Source organism: Clytia hemisphaerica, unplaced genomic scaffold (assembly GCF_902728285.1).
Source record: "Clytia hemisphaerica strain Z4C2 unplaced genomic scaffold, Clytia hemisphaerica genome assembly, whole genome shotgun sequence".
Lineage (NCBI taxonomy): Eukaryota > Metazoa > Cnidaria > Hydrozoa > Leptothecata > Clytiidae > Clytia > Clytia hemisphaerica.
In genome coordinates this window covers 460767-483037 of record NW_027103918.1, presented here as the reverse complement: position 1 = coordinate 483037, position 22271 = coordinate 460767, and the positions used below count along the sequence as shown (strand labels likewise).

The 22271-nt window shown below is 34.4% G+C and overlaps 2 protein-coding genes across 2 annotated transcripts in view; one reads left to right on the top strand and one right to left on the bottom strand.

Moving 5' to 3' along the window:
- Positions 1-1173: 1173 nt before the first annotated feature.
- LOC136809687 (lysophosphatidic acid phosphatase type 6-like) lies at positions 1174-9118 on the bottom strand. The gene is made up of 3 exons (XM_067066229.1): positions 8622-9118; positions 1837-1967; positions 1174-1281 (listed from the first exon to the last, which is right to left on the bottom strand). Exons 1-3 carry the CDS (start codon positions 8952-8954, stop codon positions 1191-1193), a joined length of 555 nt encoding a protein of 184 aa, XP_066922330.1. The 5' UTR covers positions 8955-9118; the 3' UTR covers positions 1174-1190.
- Positions 9119-13038: 3920 nt separating this feature from the next.
- The window catches only part of LOC136809599 (midasin-like), a 67136-nt gene continuing 57903 nt past the window's right edge, over positions 13039-22271 (top strand). The window contains exons 1-22 of the mRNA XM_067066139.1: positions 13039-13202; positions 13469-14350; positions 14614-14849; positions 14961-15057; positions 15563-16421; positions 16551-16797; positions 16891-16995; positions 17365-17478; positions 17674-17745; positions 18034-18109; positions 18229-18494; positions 18667-18845; positions 18938-19029; positions 19154-19270; positions 19361-19507; positions 19645-19789; positions 19968-20113; positions 20319-20443; positions 20582-20978; positions 21244-21376; positions 21704-21770; positions 21876-22177. Of these exons, the coding sequence (XP_066922240.1) occupies positions 13065-13202; positions 13469-14350; positions 14614-14849; positions 14961-15057; positions 15563-16421; positions 16551-16797; positions 16891-16995; positions 17365-17478; positions 17674-17745; positions 18034-18109; positions 18229-18494; positions 18667-18845; positions 18938-19029; positions 19154-19270; positions 19361-19507; positions 19645-19789; positions 19968-20113; positions 20319-20443; positions 20582-20978; positions 21244-21376; positions 21704-21770; positions 21876-22177 (4942 nt within the window). The 5' untranslated portion in view covers positions 13039-13064. The remainder of the gene's footprint in view (positions 13203-13468; positions 14351-14613; positions 14850-14960; positions 15058-15562; positions 16422-16550; positions 16798-16890; positions 16996-17364; positions 17479-17673; positions 17746-18033; positions 18110-18228; positions 18495-18666; positions 18846-18937; positions 19030-19153; positions 19271-19360; positions 19508-19644; positions 19790-19967; positions 20114-20318; positions 20444-20581; positions 20979-21243; positions 21377-21703; positions 21771-21875; positions 22178-22271) is intronic.

Genomic DNA, 22271 nt, shown 5'->3' with positions numbered 1-22271 from the left:
TTTTTTCGAAAATCGGCTCCGTCACATTTGGGCTTACCATTTTGCTCATTGGTCAAAATCAAAAAAACTATGAGCCAATCCTGAAAAAAGCGGTACAGACCGGACGAACGAACGAACGAACGAACGAACGGACATGGGTTAATTCATAGGACCTCCACCGGGGCACCCGGAGGTAGGTCCAAAAATGAAAAAAATCAGTCAGAAAATATAACGTTTAGCAAAAATGCATAATGAAATAAATTCATCATTGATTGTTGATGGGGGGAGAGGGAAGGGTTGTAGGGAGAAAATAAATAGAAAGTTCTGGTCGCAAAAATCAGTTTTATTGACAATTGAATCATGCTTGATAGTGAGCATTGTTATCAATAATGTTTTTGTGTGAAAAACAGAAATAATCAAGAAAAAATCAAATGAAAATCTGCAAAAAAGGCGATTTCCGGCATTTTCAACCGGAAAAATTTTTTCTCAAAAATCGAACTCGCCATGTTTTGAGCATTGCGAATACGCATCTTTCTGCAAAAATCAGAAAAAACTAAGGATGAAAATTTGAGTGTCAAAAAACCGGTTTTAGTTTTTCTGGCATATTTCCGGCATTTTCGGCCAGAAAAATCTTTTTTGGAAAATTGGGCTCCGTCACATTTTTAGGTATTGTCATTTTGCATCAGTGTGCAAAATTTTATAAAAAAATATAAAGTACAGCTCGAGAAATTCAAGAAATACTGTCTTTCCGGAGAAAATAGGTTGTTCCGGTGATTTTTAAATAGTTCTGGCTTCAAGAATCAATTTTATTCAAAATTGAAACATGCTTGATGGTGCCGGCATTTCTATTAATAATGTTTTTGAATGAAAAAACAACCAATTATAAGGAAAAAATCCAATGAAAATCTAGAAAAACAGCAATTTCCGGCATGTTTCCGGCATTTTCGGCCGGAAAATATTTTTCTCGAAAATCGGGCTCCGTCACATTTTGGCCATTGCCATTTTGCATCTTCGTGCCAAAAATCAGAAAAAACTAATGAGCCAATCTCAAGAAAAGCTGGTAACAGACGAACAAACGAACGGACGACGGACGAACACAGGTTAATTTATAGGACATCCACCGGGGTACTCGGAGGTTGGTGCAAAAATTGGCCTGGAAGACTAGCTTCCAATTTAAATGAGCCACACCTTAAAGTATGACACAAAAATATTTACATACCTTTGATATTAGACTTTCCATACATTCCAGCAACAACACTTCTTGCTGTCAATATTGTTCTCCTCACATTAGTGCTCTGTACCCTGAAAATAATATAGGAGGGCATTTGAAGTTGAAGCAAATACCATCGAAAGAATGTATAACCTATAAGTATGAGACCACGACGATGATCTTTCCGTTTTCAAAAATGTTAATGGCAAATCCGAACGAATCAAAAAGGATCTGCAGTCGAATATGACTAGAAATTGTGATTGGATGCAACAAGAAAGTTGTTAAATATTTCTCGACGTTACGTTCAATTTGAATGACGGAACTCCAAAATAGACAACAAGACTCAATACATCAAGAACTAGCCAAACCATCCACCGAGCAACGGAACTCCAGTTTTTTACACATTTTATTTTCAACTGAGGATTGTTTGAATAATACATGAAACTATCAGTATTGATACAATAATTTTCACTGCATCAACTATTGTAACCTATAAGTCACAAATATTAACTCTTTAGTGCCTTTTGGTACTGTCTAATACAACATTTCAAATTCCATATTCTGAGTAATTATTTTAGCCCTACTTACAGCATTAGTCAAAAATAAAGCCAATAGTTAGCATAGACGAAGAAAACAAAATGCTTTACCTCACTTCGCTGTGGAGATAATGATCTGACAGAAGTTGGAATTTCTGGATATAATCTTTGTTGAAAAGTTGACCCAAATCATAAGCTTGTTGTTGACCAACTGTTGTTAATTGACCCACTGTCATTCCACCCTAAAAATGTGAATTAAATTAAAAGGTATGTAACTTTAGCACTTTTGACATAGTGTCCTCCCCCTTGGATTCAGGGGGAATGGGTTTTGAGGTGAAAAGGACATATAGGGGGGAAAGATTTTTTTTTGAAGCCAGGGTGGGGGGAAACGAGGGGGGAATGGGAAATTTTCATTCTAAGCATGGGGGGGGGAGGAACTCACCAAAATCAATTCAAAATTGAAAAACATCTGGTTTTACTATCACTCAATTGGGTGTATATCATATGCTTAGTTTTTCTTTCATTTATTTCAACCAGCAATATTACGGTTTAAAAATAACCATCCTTTCCATTTATTCTTAAATTAGAACTACCTTAGGGAAAACAATAAGCGTTAAATTCATCAAATTACAGCTTTTTATACTTGAGGGGGGAACAGAAATTTTTGGAGGCAGGGTGGGGAAAAATGAGGGGGGGAATGGAAAATTTCATTCTAGGCATGGGGGGGGAGACACCCTGAAGGACACTATGTTGGAGGACGATGCTATAACCATTTGCTGATGGATATCTTACCAAAAAGGTTCCCTTGATAGGAAACAATAATGGTCATTTTAACCAAGTATATACATATTTTTAATTCAAGACTATTACCATTTGTTTATGATTAAATTGAGCGAAATTTCCAAACCCCCCTTTCTTATTTGATCCATCCTTCATCCTCACCCCCTGGTTTTTAGCCAAATCCTGGTACCCCCTATAAAGACCCCCGAAAAATTTGGCAAACTTATGACTTAAGACCTTAGGATCTCAGGATCTAAAAGATAAAAAATGTTGAGAATATAGCCTGGAAGCCACTTAACCCCTCCCCCAATGAAACAATGTGGAAGCTGTGACTTAGAAAGAATACATGTAGGTCTGTGACCCTCAATCCCCTTCCTCGAATTTTTGATTCCATGAATTTTCAATAAACAAGTGATACTTTTATGGACCTACCTGGTTATGCATTTAACACATAAATAATTGATATATACGTGAGTGTGACCATTAAACAATCATTCAGAACACAAATAGTGACAATCTATTAAAATTAGTCATTTGTTTCTTATAAAAAAAAACGTTTTAGAAACCAAAATTTCATGCTCTTGAAATATTCTTTCATATTCAAGACTTCGTGAGCAAAAAAACATCTATCTCATCAAAAATTGAGTAATTTGGCTAAGAACATTGATGTATGCTTATTAATAGTGATTCTTATATATAAAGATGCGTTTTTTGAGCTGAAAAATTCTTTTTTTTACAAAGATCTGCTTGAGCCATCTTTTACCTACTTTCATGCAAAAAGTCAGAAAAAAACAATGATCCAATATTTCACAAAGTCCAAAAAACCCTTTTTTTAGCCGTTTTTTAGCTGAAATTTACCTCAAGTTTTCTTTTAAAAAAACAAGCTCTGTCACATACGAGGGTTTATAGTTATGCATCTTTGTGCAAAAAAATCATAAAGAATGAAAGAGCCAATCTCGAGAAAAGCTAATACCTAAGTAATTGATAATGTGCTTATAAAGAAATATTGAATTTGGCCAGTTTTTCTATAGAAACACACCCAGCAACCAAAATTTCATGTCTAAACACACATATTCTTCAAAGGTAAGCCCTCGTGAGCAAAAAAAAAATCTATCCAGATCTATCTCATAACAAAATTGAGTAATTTGACTAAGGACATTGATGTATGCTTATTAATAGTGATTCTTATAGATAAACATGCGTTTTTTGCGCCAACAAAAATTTTTGGCAAAAATCTGTTTGAGCCATCTTTTACCTATGATGGTACCCTACTTTCATGCAAAAAATCAGAAAAATTAATGATCCAATTTTTCACAAAGTCCAAAAAACCCGTTTTTTAGTCGTTTTTTGGCCCAAATTTGCCCCCCAAATTTTTTTTTCGAAAATCGGGCTCCGTCACATTTTTGCCACCACCATTTTGCACCTTTGTACCAAAAATCAAAAGATTCCTATGATTCAATCCTGAGAAAAGTTGGTAACAGACGAACGGACGAACGAACGGACCGACAAACACAGATTAATTTATAGGACCTCCACCGGGTAGGTCCAAAAATTTGGTTTTGAAGTAAATTCATATGTACAGCTTTTGACATAGGCAATTACAAAATGTACATATATAGTCAAAGAAGTATTGAACCTTCAACTATTCAAAAAATGTAATAAACAAAAAGAGACAAAACAATACCAGCAAGAGGACACAACAACACAACATGCTCAGGATGAATATTCATAAAATGGAAACCAGGTATGTGATATCAAATGATGACAAAAGATCTAAACTATTTGTACATAATTCTGATGGAGCAGAAAAACAGAAATGGGACAATGGTGTATTCTTCGGAAGTATCTCTAAAGCAAAAATGCACATCATGATCTAAATCGACCAAAAGGAAAGAAGCAACTCAATGTGAGAAAAAGTAAAATTAAGCACAAATAAAAGTGACTCAATATGAATCAATTAAATATATTCAAAGAAAACACAAACTCTGTTCTTCAGTTTTCAACCTACATAGGATTTCGGCCATTTTCGAAAATATCCTCCCAAATGATATAAACAGGGTAATGTAGGTAGGCCTAGCAATGTTGATCAGGCATCACCACAGATGAGGTTGTAAAAATAAATGTGTTTCTTTGAATTATTAAAACACGCGCAAAAGTATAAAAACAAACTGAAACATAAAACCTACGGACCTGCCGAAGATACCAAAAACTAGCTAGAGAAGTACTACCCACTGGACAAAGTTGCCACATCTTTGACCCGTTCTGCCACTAACGTTGCAGATAATACATTCGAAGATAAAGAAAAAACACTTGAAATAGACTGCCACTATCTATGACAAGGGAGAAGAAGATTGAAAGGATGGAAAATATAATTGATGTAGTAAAGCTTGTTGATTTTATGTAAGGATTTACTGCAAATGTTTGATAAATGATTTTAAGATAAGTGTTGAAAGTGAGAATCATGGCTTGGCAGCAGGTTATAGGTGCCCCCTAAGAATTCAGGTGACCCCTAAGATTTAGGTAACCCCTGGTCGCCAAATATTTCAGGGGACCCCTAAGCCAATGACACGTCAAATTTTTTCGAAAATCCTTTTCAAACAATCAAACAAATACAACAGTTAGTTTAGCTTATTGCTAAATAGAATAAATGCCCTAAGAAATAAGAGATAAGCTAACTACTGAAGGTTCATGCTACATTATCAAGGTTTGTAAGTCAGGGTGCAGATCCCTAGCCAGACAGATTTTTTATCTAAGTAAATGCAACAGGATTATATAAAGAATTTTTACAGATCAGTGCCGTAAGAAGCATTTTCATATTAGGGGGGCTGACGTTTGGTGGCACTGCGAGGGCCAACCATGGTTTGGCCCGAGGGGGGGAATTTTGAAAATTTGAGCTCTAGATTGCTTGAAAATGCACTCAAAACATGCACTTATAAGACAATTATGACAAATTAAAAAAGAAAAACTTTGCATTTTGCAAAATAACCATTTTTTAAAAAATTATTGGGGGTATAGCCCCCCCCCCAGTTGCTACGGCACTGCAGATAATATATTAGATACCAAATTGTCAGTTTTTGAGCATTGCTTAGATTAAAATATAAGATGAGAAAGTACCAACCTATGGTCTGGTAGGCTGCTTATAATTCAATCACCAAATATAGAATCTAGCCCCCAGGTCCATCTGAAAAATTAGGTGACCCCTAACATGGTTACTCCCCCCTAGCCACAGTAAAAAATCAGGTACCAATTGCTGCTCGACCTTTTAGCCCCCCCCCCTACGGCCAGGGGGGTTCCAGCCATGAGAATTATACAAATGTTCTGGAAATGTCAAGTTGATGACATCACAATAGTCATTTTTGCCACTTGTCAGGGTGAAAATGGCAAAATTTTTCAATTTTTTGTTCTGACGGTCTTGATTTGACCAAAAATTCATATCTGACGGGTCGACTTTTCAAACTCCATGCGGGACACATCTCCGTCGGTCAAGGTCAGTGTCGCGCCCCGGATATTCAGCCTTTAACTTATATGAACTCTGTCCATGCTACTAATATTTTGAAAGTCTGGGAAGGTATCAGAGAGATCATTGGCTCAAATTCTAAATCATCTCCCTCGTCTATTCGTGTTAATGGTCATCTTACCTCAGATCCAAAAGTTGTTGCCAATGGCTTCAATGACTTTTTTACATCCATTGCAGAGACTGTTCGCTCCAAAATTGGTCCAACCAACCATCACTTTTCCCATTATCTTAAGAACCGCATCAGAAATTCTATTTTTCTTGACCGTGTCAACCCAGCTGAAGTTTTATTAATTATTAAATCCCTTCCCCTAAATAAATCATCTGGTCCCAATAGCATCCCCCAAAAAATCCTTCGCCTTTTAAAATTTGACCTTTCTGGACCGCTATATTTTCTTTTTAACCTTTCTTTTGAATGTGGTTCTTTCCCCACAATGCTTAAACTTTGCAAAGTGATTCCTGTTTTCAAAAACAAAGGCTCCCCTCTTGAGATCTCTAATTACCGCCCAATTTCTTTACTTTCCAAAACATCGAAAAAATTCTTGAAAAACTTATGTACTCTCGTATCATTACTTTTCTAGATTCTCATCGCGTATTTTTTGAACGTCAATTTGGTTTTCGTAGATCTCACTCAACAATCCACATTTTGCTTAACATTGTTGAACGTATTCGTAAATCTCTTGATAGTGGTGACTTTGCATGCGGTGTGTTTGTTGATTTGCAAAAGGCTTTTGACACTGTTGATCACTCTATTCTGATTTCAAAATTAAATCATTATGGAATCAGAGGCAAAGCTAATGAATGGTTTAGATTGTATCTATCCAATAGATCTCAATTTGTTTCCATCTCCTCCACTGAGTCTTCTATTAAAATAATTCCTCATGGAGTTCCACAAGGCTCTGTTCTTGGACCCCTTTTATTTTTAATTTATATAAACGATCTTCACAATGCCATCTTTTCAAGTGAAACTTTTCATTTTGCTGATGATACCCACCTCTTACATTTTAACCCTGATCTGCTTTCATTATGCAACAGAGTCAATCGTGACTTGAGATCCCTCCAAACATGGTTGAAAGCGAATAAAATTTCCCTTAATGCAGGGAAAACAGAATTTTTAATCTTTAGACATTGTCGCAAACCTCTTCCTTTCATCCCTTTTCTTAAAATCGGAGGTAAGAAAATCTTTCAAAGCTCCCATATCAAATATCTTGGTATTTTGATTGATTCACATCTCAATTGGAAAGCTCACACCACTTTTTTGTCAGCCAAACTTGCTCGAGCAAATGGTATCTTATCTAAGCTCAGGCACTACGTTCCAACAAAAACTCTAGTTAACATCTACTTCGCTCTATTTCACTCTCATCTCCAATATGGTTGTCAGCTCTGGGGCCTCACTGAAAACACCACATCCAAACCTATATTTATTCTTCATAAGAAAGCCTTACGTCTCATGACTTTTAATTCCTTTCAATGACCTTCTTCTCCACTCTTTTCTGATCTTAAAATTCTTAAAATCTTTGACCTAGTCAAATCTCTATATTTCATTTGTTCACAAATTCTTGAACAATAGATTACCCCAAGATCTTCTTAATTTTTTTGAATTTGTTCAGCTTGAAGCTGAAGGTGACGATAATCAAGGTACCAGAGGAGCAAGATCTTCAAGATCTCCTTTTTGTTCCTTCCTACAATACCATTACTTTTGGTAACAAATCTTTTTCTAAAATCTGCATAATACAATGGAATAGTATTCAGCGATCTTATCCAAATATTACTCTGAGCTCATCTGATTCTAGCTTTGTCAAATCTCTTGCCTTTACTCACTGTCTTAGGGAATAGAGCACACTCCCTACCCACAGCTTATCTTTAATCCGTAAATAAATAAAAATTTTCAAATTAATCTACTGAAATAATTTATGTATTTTACAATTGTTACTTGCACTTAGGTGGCTGCATATGATTAGTCCAGGCTATAAGGCGGTCTCCATCCTTTTTTATTTTGTGGATACCGTCTCATGTATTTTAAGTGTTCAAATGGTAAATAAATAGTTACTTACTTACTTACTTACTTACTTGAAAGCAAGGGGTTATGTCAGTCAGTATTTCTGGAGAACCCCCGCCAACCCACAATATGGCTCAAACATGTACACCATCAGGTCTTTTTAATACTTTTACTGTGAAAATAAATGAAACTTGAGAGAGGGGGCCTTTCAAAATGGCCCAAATTCGGGCCACAAAACTTTGGATTTTCACCTCCGAAAACCTGGACAGAACATGTTCATGTTCAAAATTGTCAAGTGGCCCAAGAAAGCTGGGGTCATCGTACCATGGCTGGGTGGGTCCTCCCCTCCTCCACTGCGCAAGTCTGTTTTTAATCTGTAAAAATTATAATAGAATAGAAAGAAGCTGTGCCAAGACTTTCTTACTTAGAGGACCAGCAAGAAATATTTTTGGTTGGGAAACTACAAACCCTACCACTCCCCACTCCCCACAAGGACAAGACACAAGAAAGTAAACCCCAACCACCAAATGCATCATGCTGATAGCCCATGCCATAGGCCATGCCGCATGAATATTAATGCGACAATAATATAAAGAAACTTACAGTTAATTTTGGTCTATCTTGATAGACATTGTCCAAAGAAATCTCTTTACATATTTTTCCGCTGTTTAGCCTTAGTGAGAATGGAATATTGGAATGGTCTAATGTCTTGCTCAGTTTTTCCTTATCCCAAATTGCATCAGTGAAGCTTGTGTTTTCAATTTTGTGACTGTAAACTGGAGTTCTTGCACCATGTCTAAATATAACTTGAACTTGACGAAGCTGTAGATTCTTTTTGAATTCATCTTCCTTTGCGATCAACGTTGACAGATTAAAAAAGCTACTGGCAATTGCACCACAAGATCCAGAAAGGACAAGTCTTTTCAGCCAAACCATGTTATGGCCTGTAGGTGTCTAAGTACGGAACATTTCTTAGATCGGAATACGCCTTCATTTCAAGCAACGTTTCCTGTTCGCACAACGTTTCGAGACTGATAACCCAACGTTTCTGAATTTAAATTCGTCTTACATGAATTGGAGTCATTCTCTACTGGTTTACTATTCTGCAGGAAGAACCATGCATGATTTGTGAACGTGACTTTAGTGCTTACTATGTGCAGGACCAAATGGTGTTATCACCCTTGCAACAAAAGCAACATAATGCATCCGTCTAAAACTGTACATAACAACACTTTGCAAACACATGGTCGCAAGAAAAAAATGTAAACAAGTGTAGCAAACCTCATAAAAATCTTGGAAGGTAGAAGGTATTAAAATTGTTGAATATTATTGGTATAAAAAGGACAGTTGAGTCATTAAGCTATTTTTGATTAGTATAGTATTGGAATGCTTTTTTCTGATACAAGAGCAAGTTTATAGCAGGACTCCTGCCAGGACATGAGGGAGGGACATGAATCAGCTTCTCGGGTCATGTACGGAACTTTTTTTTGACCCAAGAAAGCTGGGGTGCCATCATACCTTGGCTGTGTGGGTCATTCTCTTCTCCACTGGTCAAGTCTGTTAAAATCTGTAAATTATGCATGCTATTTGGCTAGAATTGATAGTTTTCAGAAGTCCGACACTTTCTAGTTTTACCAAAAACTTAAAGGAACGTTTTCTTCAGCAAAACGACTAACATATCTCTTTTTTTTTTTTTTTTTTTTTTTTTCTTTTGTTTACATGTAAATAATTATACATACCTGTTTCTTCATTAAGTCTTCTCTGTTTCCAGCACTTTGAAATCATAAAAATATTGATCCCAATTTTCTTTTCTTGGTGCAAATACACTTACTAAATAAAGGAACTGCTACCTAGTTTACACACAGTTTATCATATTTTAACCTACGATTTTCTTAGTTATAGTTTATATTTTTTATTTTTTATTTTTTATTTTTTTTTTTTTTTTTAATTTTTATTTTATTTCATTTATTTAGTTTTTTCCTTTCTTTTCCCCTTACATTATTTACTCAATTTAATTGTCATTTTATCATCAACAATATTATTGATATAGTTAAATTTTTAACCTGTACATAGGCCGAAAACCCCAATGGGTTAACTCGTGTACATAGAGTTCATATCAAAACATATTCAAGAATATATATCATATCATATCATATATCTAGTCCGACCACAAAAAAGTCTGACAATACATTGCATTGGGAGGGAGAGATTTCACTGATTACTGATAAAGTATAGAGGAATTAGTGATATTAAAAAAATAAAAATTTGAGCAAAATAGTCAGTTTCAAAGAGTTCTTAATTTTGGGTCGGCCACTGCTAGACAATACAATAGGGAATCCAAGCGTTAAACTTTGTTCACAGTGTTTAGTTTATGATATTTTTGCTGCTTGTTTAATGCTTGGCACAGGTAACTCGCCTGAGGACCCTCGAACATCTCGGATGCCGCCGGGGATATTCCAGGCCTAATCCGGGTGTTCAAAAACGCCCGGATGGTTATCCGGGCGGCATTTTTCTAAAACTTTATTTTCGATGTCTCAGTCCTCTAATTCACTTTAAAAAGTCATCTGAGATATCTCTTATGGACCTCCTTATTTTACCTTGATTCTTAACCAGTCTCTAGTACAAATCCTTGCAATCATTAGCACGAGGTTTTGGCGCCCGCGACTCGTTGCAATTGCACTAGTCTGAATCGCAGACCTCTATAGATATACTTCCTTTAAGAAACTTTTTTCGCTAGAGGATGAGCAGGAGCCTACAATTGCACAGGGTATTGAAAACGAAAGTGACGTAAGATTTTACTGAAAACAACCGATATTCAAGTGTATTTTCAAGACCATAAAAGTATTTGAAGATTACCATTATCCATATCAATTATTAACAACGGGGTGAATTGGATACCCGTGGTTAATCGGATAATTTGTTTAATTGCCTCTCATACTTCACTGACGATGTCTTTTTCCATTCTGTTTTCAGATCCCGTTCGCCGATCGATCAAGCTATCAGAAAAATATAGCTTCGCAGGCATCGAAATAAGAGATAGAAAGTGCATCGCAATTTTTTGAAAAACATGATTTTGCATCCTAAAATGGATCAATTTTCAATTTTTAGCTTATAAGAAATCCAAAAACACATCGCGAATTGCGAAATGTGATATGCTAATTCGATCCCTGCTTCGAAGATTTGGAACATGCTCTTCAGAAATTGAAGAAGAAAACCTTCTGATTTTCGGCCCTTTTTTGAAATGCCAAATAAGAAATAATGAAGCGACTGTGATTTAAAATTTCTTTGGCATTGTGTTCTACGAAAGCCAGTTGTATACAATCTTTGATTCACTAAACGAAAAACAATGTCTATTCTTCGTATTTCTATTATTCTACTAAAGTTAGGACGGAAATTTGTTTGTGTTAATACGCGAATCGCCCATTGCGCCTCAAGTTGAAGGCGTTGTTAAGTGATACGGAACCAAGAAATGGAAAGGATGAGTTAATTATTGAGTAATTTAAAAATATCAAATGTCGTCATCATGTAATTTTTAATTACTGCCAAATTATCCCAAGAGACTTGTTAGTGTTCAGAGTAGCTAGGAATAAATGTTCAATAATAATTCATGTGAATGCAATGTCTTTGTATATTTTGTATAGTGATAATTTAGCCTGCAGGGACATTTTTTCCCTGCAATGCAGGTTCGGCCTGATTGGCCAGCTTTTGGCGTATTACTTAGCAGCACTTCCGCGCGCATTTTGATAATTTCGATGGGCACGCATAATTTATGGAAAAAGCTGACTCTGCAGAAAAAAGGAAAACAAATGAAAATAAAACATAGATTCATTTCGAAACAAAATGGCTGTTGGCTGGAAGTCTAAATACATGAGGCTGATGTTTTGATGTGGTTTTTAGTAGTTTTGAAAATCTTTAGAGCTTGTGAAAGAGTTTTTAAGGTAAGTTGATTATGTGTGTTTGCCTGGGTGTCAGACTAATCTACCTGCACAAAGCTCTATAATCTTAGAACTTTGTGAGGTGAGGTATTTTTTGTTTTTTTCTAAGATTATGAGCTTGGATTTCCAGGCTAACGGTATCGTAGAGTTGTCTGACCTCAACATGTGTCTTGCTATTATCTCAACACCGGATCTGCAAAATAGTTAAAACAAACCTTAAATGAAATTCTTGGTTTATTCTCATTGAACAAGTTCATCTATCAAACAAGAAGTTCAGTTAACATTGCAATTCTTTCAATTAAAAATACAACCAAATGAGAATAGCAATTTTACACAAAAACATGAAACACATGCAAATGTTCTTGTGTCCATCATTAAAATTATTAAACTTATTACGCTTCAGGTCATGTTTTCTTTTCAAACATAACAATTCACATTTCTCATATATCAACAATCTAATAAGGCCCTGTGGTATAGTGGTCATTGACCTTGGTTGCTACACAGGCGACTGAGGTTCGATTCCCACTTGCAGCGGTTCACTTGGCAAGTGATTGAACCTTCGCCTGGGTCAACCCATGCCATGTGAAGGGAATCTGGTAATTAGTTCAAGGTGTTGACAGGGCGCTAATTGAAAGCGTCTATAGTTGCGAGAATGGGCCTTAAAGCCTCCTGTGACTCAACCAAATAGAAAAAAAGAAAAAGATCTGTGGCATGACAGAGAGAGTACATTTTACTGATTGATTGGTAACTTAGGTATGTATTTGTTTATGTTTGATTTTTTGTTTTACAGACCAACGTACACCCATGTTGAGATAACAAGACGCATGTTGAGGTTAGACGAATCTAGGGTAAATGATAAAAGATCGTGAGACTATTTTCTGACAAAACAGTCGAAGCAGACAAACTTCTGGGCTGATTCAATTTCATCTGGATTAAGGACTGTTTTGTTGTCGGACTAGTGAGACCGTACCCGGTACTAGTGAGACTACCCGGCTAGAATTGAATAGAAAGAAGCTGTATACTACTTGTAAATTTGTCACATTTTGCCAATTTTCAAATTTTCAATTAAAAACTGCTTCTCTTTTAGGTAACTATAAACATGTTTTAAAAAATGGAAAGCAAAAACCTATTTCTGATAGATGTGTCAACACAGCTGTCAGAGTTTTGCCAACATGCAGAAGAAAGCAAGATCATATCTCCCAAATTTGCAAAGGACTTTAACAGACTAAAAGAAATCTCCACAAGATTGGTAGGAAGAATTTTTCCTCTTATTTAATTTAAAGAATTATGATGATTGAATCTCAGAAATTTGTATATTTTTTTTGAAACCTTTCAAGTTCCTTTCAAGTTCTTTTGTCGGTTTATGGAAAAAAGAATACTGAAATTAGTCATTTAAAAAAAACTTCTTCAAATAATTGCATTATTTTATTGCATTCGACCTTATTAATGTAGATTCTTATTAATACTATCTTGCGTTATACAATCCTTCACATGAATAACTGTTAAATTCTTTAGATATGGAATCTAAACGACAAAGAAGACATCTTGGTATGGTTATCAAATCTTTTGGAATGCTCAAAAACATTGTCCAGTGTCATTACATACTTTCCCAAGTTGATGCCAGAATTAGTGCATAGACTTCTTACTGTTTCTCAAAAATCAGAAACGAAAGATTTGGAATTACTGTTAGTTGTTGAAATTTTGATTTCATACAAAATCGCATCATTTTGGAAGTCACCATTATCAATTTTTATGAGCTACATATCAAGGAGAATCTCAGAATATACATCAGAACAAACTATTGAACTAGCTTTGAAAATCTTATTTCATTGGTGTTGTGAATCACAAATACTACCAACTGATTTATGCAAAGAGAAGATCATTCTTACATTTCGTAGCTCTAACAAAACAACAATCAAGTTTTATGCATATAAATTAATTGGGCTAAATCATGGCATCATTGATATGGACTCTTTTTTGTTGAAATTTTTTAATCAAGATGAAGTGAATCATTACCAGAAAATAAGCAATATACAAACATGGAGACTGAAAAGTTTAGATACTGGTTGTCAAAGTGGCATTAGTGTTAACTTGCATAAATCTTTTGATAGATCGAATTTCAAAAGTGACTTGATGCCTATCCTTGGATTGCCATTTGAAGTCAGCAAAGATAGCACTATTGAACAGCTGCCAACAAATGATTTGGTGCTGACAAATTCAACACTGAGAAATTTAGAGTCGTTGACATATGGCTATTTCTGCAATAACCTGGTTGTTTTGTCAGGATCTGTTGGTTGTGGGAAAACAAGGTTGATTGAGTTTGTTGCAAACCAAATGGGTAGGAAGAAGTCACCACAGTTACTGAAACTGCAACTCGGAGAACAAACTGACAGCAAAGTATGTTTTTTTGTATAAACAATCAAAAAAATCTTCTTGATTCTGTATTAAATGTCTCTTTTTTTGTATTCTTACAACAGGGCAACAATAATTGCTCTTAAAAAAATTACAGTTGGTCTTCAATTATTAGAAAAAAGAATCTTGATGAATGAGAAGATTACTTATCTCTCTGGTTATAGTTATTTTTTTTTACCTTTTACCGTCATTTGTTTGGTGTTTAAAATAAACCCTTATACTATTATATATATATTTTTGCATTTTAGTCCCTGTTAGGTACATATGTTTGCTCAGACAAGCCAGGAGAGTTTGTTTGGCAAGCTGGAACCCTAACACAAGCCGTTCAATTTGGAAGTTGGATTTTGCTGGAAGACATTGATCAAGCTCCTTCTGATGTTATCTCCACATTGTTAACCTTGGTCAAATCGAAATCACTAGCCATACCAGGGCACTGTAAAAGCATTCCAATGAAGAAAGGCTTCCAAATATTTGCCACTAAAAGGTTAAATGGAAAAGATCTACCTATTATATTAGAATGATTTAAATGCAGTTGTTTCTTTGGCAAAATCAAGCTTGAACTTATTACAATGCTTTTTGTTTTCTCATTTTTCAGGTCGAACTTTGGTCAAAGAAATTCAGTTTTAAAGATGTTGCTGAAGCAATCTCATATTGTCAACATGATATCCGCTACCAAAGATGAACTTATTGAGGTAGTAAAAATAATCTTGCTACTTTTTCAATGCCTAACATCCCTTCCAAACTTGAACACTTATAAAATACAAATACTTTGCATTTTGGTCTTAAAATTATTGTTTGGCTAAATTGTGTATGTATGTAAGTATGTAATAATTTATTTCAAGTTGACGAACAGGTAGCAACAAAGGCTAATAAAAGTCAACGCTACTTTACAATTTGTAAGGTGATTACAGTTGAGGCACAAGGGCCTCTAAACCGTTCTTGTACAAAAAATCTTTTTAAAATATAATTTTTCACGAGGGCTTCCTCGTACCCTCCATTTATTGTTGTGTTAAGTTGGTTTTCTGAGTGAAATAAATATTTGGCTTTGAACACCATTACAATTCTTTCATTTTTCAAAGATTTGATTAATGTATTTAAGCAGAATGTATTATGAACAATATGCAAAACCTACACATCACAACAAATCATTAATTTAAACATAATATACAAAAAAAAGCTTTATTTTTCATTTTTTAGATTATCGAGAAGAAGTATGATAAATTGGTCAGCATTACCAATAAATTAGTTGATATTTACTGTATGTTATCAACAGATTCTAACCTACAAACAGATGAGGATGTTCACTTTATTGAAGTCAATGGACGTAAAAACACACCTCGAGATTTATTCAAATGGTGCAACCGCCTGAATGAGTATTACAAAACATCAAATACAGCACCAACTGTTGAATTTGTTTTTCTACATGCCTTGCAATGTTTTTGCACCTCAAATCCTTCATTTGAAGCAAGACAATCCATAGCTTATGCTCTAGGTGCAAAATTGGGGCTGACAAAAGCAAAAGTAGAATATTATTTGCTCAAATATAAACCTAATATTCGAACAGGTGACACAACCTTGAGTATTGGCTTAACAACAATGGTAAAAAGGATTGACAATAAAATCTCGATGAAAGTCGACTCACAAAACTTTGCATTCACGATGCATTCTCTACGATTACTTGAAGATATAACTGTCTGTGTGAAAAACTTTGAACCTGTATTGCTGGTAGGAGAAACAGGAGGGGGTAAAACTTCAACAGTTCAATACCTTGCCAATCAATGTGGATGCAAGTTGAATGTAGTTAACATGAGCCAACAAAGTGATATTGCTGATCTTCTAGGTGGATTCAAACCAATTGATATTCAGGAAACAGTGAGACCAATTCAAGACGCCTTTGTGGAGCTATTTATTGATACCTATTCCAGAAAACAAAATGTGAAATTTCTAGGGCATGTTCATCAATGTTTTTCAAATCGAAGATGGAGTATATTAATAAAATTGATGACTCATTGTTGTACCAAAGCCATAGAAAGAAAACAAAAAGAAGAAGAAAGTAGTGAGTGATTTTCTTCCTTTTTTTTGAATCTTTTAGATATTCATCATTGAAGTGTTATGAAAAAGACATTTTGTTTAATACTTTCCCTTAGATCAATCTATTACCAGCTTTACACAAACCCTTTTTTAGAATCCATCCATCAAGAAATTACAAAAAGATGGATACAAATACAAGGTGACATCAAATCCCTAGAAACCAAAATCTCATCACAGACTGGTTTGGTCTTTAGTTTCATCGAAGGTGTTCTTGTCCAATCTTTAAAAAAAGGAGACTGGATCTTGTTAGATGAAATCAACTTGGCATCAACAGAAACTCTTGAGTGCTTAAGTGGTCTTTTGGACAGTCAATCAGGATCAACTGTTTTGAGTGAAAGAGGGTATGTTCTATTTTATTGATATGTAAAGTCTCTGTTCCTCTAAACTTCATTTTATACATCTTTCTGAGGAATTGAATTGTTTTTATTTTATAGAGATATTGAAGAGATCAAGAGAGATGACAATTTTCGAATTTTTGCTTGCATGAACCCAGCAACTGATGTCGGTAAAAAAGACCTACCCTACAGTATTAGAAACAGGTAAACCTCTTTGTAGCCAGACTTAAATTTGGATTTTTTTTCATTGTGTTATTATTAAACCAATTACATGATTTGGTTTATATGAGAACTGGCTTTCAAGTAAGTTGATGCTTGCAATACAAGATTCCAACCTAATACTCACTACTGGATTTAATTCATGTTAAAGTTTAGCAAGAAGATAATTATTTTTTAAATGTCAGTTTGGATATAATCTTTCCAACCAATATGTGTATCAAAAGTATTGCTTTTTATTATGTATTGTCCTTTGCTTAATGAGAGAACTTTATGGCGGTGAGTAATTTTATGGTGATTTTTGTCACTAGATTTCATAAAGTTTATATAGCTCAAATGTATATTTTACTTTTTAAGGTTTACAGAAATATATGTGGATGAGTTAAAAGATGAAGGGGATTTAAAAACACTTGTTGCATGCTATCTAAAGAAGATGAACATTTCTTCAGCCATTATTGATGGAATTGTCAAGTAAGCCATATCATTAGTTACATCATTATGTTTCAATATTTTGAAGATGAAGGTCCAGAAATTGATTTCAGGGCAAAGAATTCCTGAAAAGTCCTTCTTTTTATAAGATTAAGGTCAGGCCGCAGGAACAATTTAACAGTTAAATATTCATATTTTGAAGATGTAAAGAAACTTATATATCCTCCTTGCCTTTAGCTTTTACTTGGATATTCGTTCACTTGCTAAAGACAAGCTGATAGATGGCTCTGGTCATAGACCCCATTTCAGGTAACAGTTCTAACTCCAGTCAATTTCACAAATCAGTTTTAACCCTTCATACAAAAAATGCTAGATCAAACAACAATCACTACTAAGTTGACATGACAGTGAATAAAAGTTACTGATAGTCAGTGAAAAGCATTGAACTTAAATAATGTTTTTTTTACCTAGTAGTGAATGTTGTACATATCCTTTAGAAATTTCCAAAAATTAAACTCCTTCTGAAAACTTAATCTATAAAACCCTCTGCATCAAACTTATTGTATAAATAGAAATTATATAAAATAAATATTTTAGCTTACGTACACTGTGTAGAGGTTTGGAATATGCAATCAAACAAACTTATATGGCTCCAATGCGAGCTGTTTATGAGGTAAGTATTGATAATGTTTTATTTTTGTCAATATGTAATGATATGCCTGCAAAGCACATCTATAATATTCTTCATATAATGAATTCCTAATCAACTAACTAATCCTCTTTTTCTTTCAGGGTTTATGTACAAGTTTTTTAACCCAGTTGAACAGGGCATCATATCCAATAGTTGAAGGAACCATATTGAAACATGTTTTCAAGACAGTTTCTAACATCAAATCCTTTTTGGGAAGAACTATTCCTCAACCTCAAGAAAATATGATCAATGCTGAAGGCTATTGGATACCAATCGGTGCAAAGAAGGTGCTTGAAGATGAATCTTATGTTCTAACCAAAAGTGTAAAGAAGAATCTCAAAGATTTGGCAAGAGTTGTTGCAGGAGGGTAAGCAATATCAAACATCTTAAAATTCCAAAAAATTCAATGCCTTCTTTAAAGAAGTGGATCATTAAAACTTTCTAATCTTTAAATCATTAAAGTTTAATTTTCTGAAGTCTAATGAAAGACATACCTTAGATGCCAAAACCATTTACAATATCTATTTTCATATTTTCAGACAGTTTCCTGTACTCATCCAAGGTGAAACATCAGTTGGAAAGACCAGTTTGATTTCATATTTGGCAAACCTTACAGGAAATCAATGCATGAGAATTAACAATCATGAGCATACAGATATTCAAGAGTATGTTGGATGCTATGGTGCTGATAGTAATGGAAATCTGGTGTTCAAAGAAGGTAACAATCAATTTGATTCTTTTGCTAAAAACTGTATTTGATATAAGGAAAGTGAATATTTTGTGTTTACTTTTTTACATTCTATGCCATAGGTGTTTTGGTGACTGCTATGAGACAAGGTCACTGGATAATCTTGGATGAGTTGAATCTTGCACCATCTGATGTTTTGGAAGCTTTGAATAGAGTAAGTTTTTTTTTTGAAAAAAAGTTTTTGTTGTAAAAGCAATTTACAAAAGATTTTCTGAGTGTTTTTTGACACAAGAATAAAAATTAGTTCTCTCTGAGTTGATGCTATTATTGTTTTCTAGCTGCTTGATGATAATCGAGAATTATTCATTGCTGAAACTCAAGAAACTGTCAAAGCACATCCAAAGTTCATTTTATTTGCAACTCAAAATCCTCCTGGACACTATGGTGGTAGAAAGGTAATTAGGCTCCCACTTGTTCCTGACTTCTTTTCTCTTCTTAAGTTTGATTTTTTTGAATAATTGTTTGACATTTTCCTGTTTTATTAGGCACTATCCAGGGCTTTCAGAAATCGATTTATTGAGCTACATTTTGACGAAATTCCTCAGAAAGAATTAGAGGAGATTCTGCACAAACGATGTCATTTACCAGAATCATACAGCAAGAAATTTGTCAAAGTCATGCATGACTTACAGGTACTTTGTGGATTTGTTTATTTTTATAAATATTCCTTTGAGCTGTTATACCTCTATTGCTTTTAGTCGCATGCTCTTTTTACTTTTTTTTACCTTTTTACATCAATAATTTCCACAATGTCTATATATTTTTTTAGGTTAGAAGAAACAACAGTGGAATTTTTGCAGGCAAACAAAGTTTCATGACACTAAGAGATTTGTTTCGATGGGCAGAGCGCTACAGATTGTCATCAGATGGAGCAGATTCTTTTTATGATTGGGAACAATGCATTTGTGAGGATGGTGAGATTTCAAGCTCTATTCATGTTATCCTAACCATTTAATTGGATTCTTGTGAATTTTTGGTGATTTACATAGTTTTTAATACAGACGATGAAAAAATTGTACAAGATGTAGCTAAAAGATTTTCAAATATTTTATATTTATAGCCTTGTCAACTGATATCGTTTTTTTGTCATAGGGTTCATGTTGATTGCTGGAAGATGTAGGCACAGTGAAGAAAGTGAGGTCATTAAGGAAGTTCTTGAATCTAATTTTAAGAAGAAAATTATCATTGAAGATTTATTCGATGGATCGTGTCTAAGCTCAAAACAACTTTCGGAACAGGTAATCAAATTTATCAAGCATGATTGCTACAATGATGATATAATTCAACGGTATGGGTACTCATTTATACATCAAAAGAAGCGCATTCCAATGTACATTAGCGAAATTGCTGTGTTGAAATTATTTTTTGCACCTAAAAAAGTTATTACCCACACGTCAATTTTACAGGCTTCTAGAGCTACTAATTCCCAATCCATGGTTTTAGATTTTATCATCATCGCTGGATGAATTCCAACATATTGTCTGGACGAAGAATATGAAACGTTTAGCTATCCTTGCTGGAAGAGCTTTACAGTATAATGAACCACTTCTGTTGATTGGTGAAACTGGGTATAATCTTTTTATGTAATTTTATTTGTTTTGCGTGATTACTAGGACATACTAGGAAATACTATTCTGCCTAAAAAGCTCTTGTGAGTATGTGGGTATAATTAATGAAAGTTTATTGTATTACTCCCTTCTTTTTAGATGTGGGAAGACAACCATTTGCCAGCTATTTGCAAAGATGAACAATTCCAAATTATATGCTGTGAATTGTCACATGCATACAGAAGCAGCTGATTTCTTGGGTGGTTTGCGACCTGTTAGATCCAAAGAACCAGGCGAACAAAAGTTATTTGAGTGGAGCAATGGTCCCTTGATTAACTCAATGCTTGAGGGGCAAATGTTTTTAATTGATGAAATTTCTTTGGCAGATGACTCTGTTTTGGAGAGGCTGAATAGTATTTTGGAGCCTGAACGATTACTGGTTCTCTCAGAAAAAGGGGAAACACAAAATTCCGGTCAAATTGATGTGATTAAAGCAGCAGAGGGTTTCCGATTGTTTGCCACAATGAACCCTGGTGGTGATTATGGAAAGAAAGAAGTAAGTTCTTAATTACTTAATGATGAATTCCTATTAGAATTATGAACATTTTAGATTTATTGCTAATAGTCAAAAAATTCAAAACCTTTTCAAATCAGTTTTTTCATGATCTCTAGATATTAAAATTATTGAAAAAAAATATAAAAAATAGTTCTATAAGAGCTTTTTTGCCAGTTTTTGCTTTCACTAGCTTTAATAATTTTAACTTTATAATACCATTGAATTTGATTGCGAATCTCTAATTATTCTCATTCTGAATTTTTAGTTATCACCTGCATTGAGAAATCGTTTTACAGAAGTTTGGTGCTCCCCATCTGACTGCTATGACGATCTGAAAGCAATCATCGAACATAATATCCATGAAGATATCAAAGTTCAAAATGTCAACGAAAGTGATGGTAAGGAAGATCTTTCTTGTTTCTGTATTTTGCCATTTGCCATTTACCTCTGTTTTGTCAATTTGTTTTTTTAATATAGCACGATTCTCACCAATCCTTTCACTAAGATTCAGCAAATTTTTTTAAAAGCTTATGTTGGGGTTTGGATTGCTGTTTTTCAAGCACCTTGTCAATTGGATTTTTTTCACTGATTGCCACCCTGGATGGCATGAAACTTTGAGTATGAAATTAACTTAGACTCGTTTTATTTGCTCAAACTAGCACTTTGCCAATTATGTTAAATAATGATTTTTTTTGAAACTGTAAAGAATTATTTTGATGTTTTAGGTTCAGGCATTGGAAAGCTGATTGTCGAGTTTTTGCAATGGTTCAGAGATACAGAAATCGGTAGCAGGTGAAACTACAGTTTTAATTTTTCATAAAAGATAGTAACCATTAAATATTTTGAGATAATTCTATTTAGACCAATAACCTCTACTTTTGTGATATTTTTATTTAGATTCGTTGTGAGTATTCGTGATTTGTTATCGTGGGTGCAATTTATCAACACCTTGTGTTCTCCCAGTGAGCGCACCTCATCCCCAGAAGAAGCGTATATCCATGGTGCATGTCTTGTCTTCATTGATGCTATCGGTTCCGGCAATACAGCTCAAAGCAACAGCAGTGACATAATCTCTATACGGAAGAAATTCCTGGTATATTTGTGTTCGCAATTTGGCTGGAAGGATTTTTCTCTGTACGAGGGTGATATATTCAGCAATGAAAAGTATTTCGGCCTTGGAAAATTTCAAATTACGAAGGGTGAGTTTTTATTTAACTTCTATCTGAACATAAGAGAGTCCAGCACTTGGTAAATAATTTCTTGCATTTAGATGAATAAATAAAAACTAAACCT

Excerpts from the sequence above, each read along its gene's own strand:
- LOC136809687 (XM_067066229.1), bottom strand. The coding sequence starts at position 8,954 with ATGGTTTGGCTGAAAAGACTTGTCCTTTCTGGATCTTGTGGTGCAATT. Across the intron at positions 1,968-8,621 it reads AAGATAGACCAAAATTAACT|GGTGGAATGACAGTGGGTCA; the intron begins GTAAGTTTCTTT and ends TCACATTTTTAG. Across the intron at positions 1,282-1,836 it reads TATCTCCACAGCGAAGTGAG|GGTACAGAGCACTAATGTGA; the intron begins GTAAAGCATTTT and ends TATTATTTTCAG.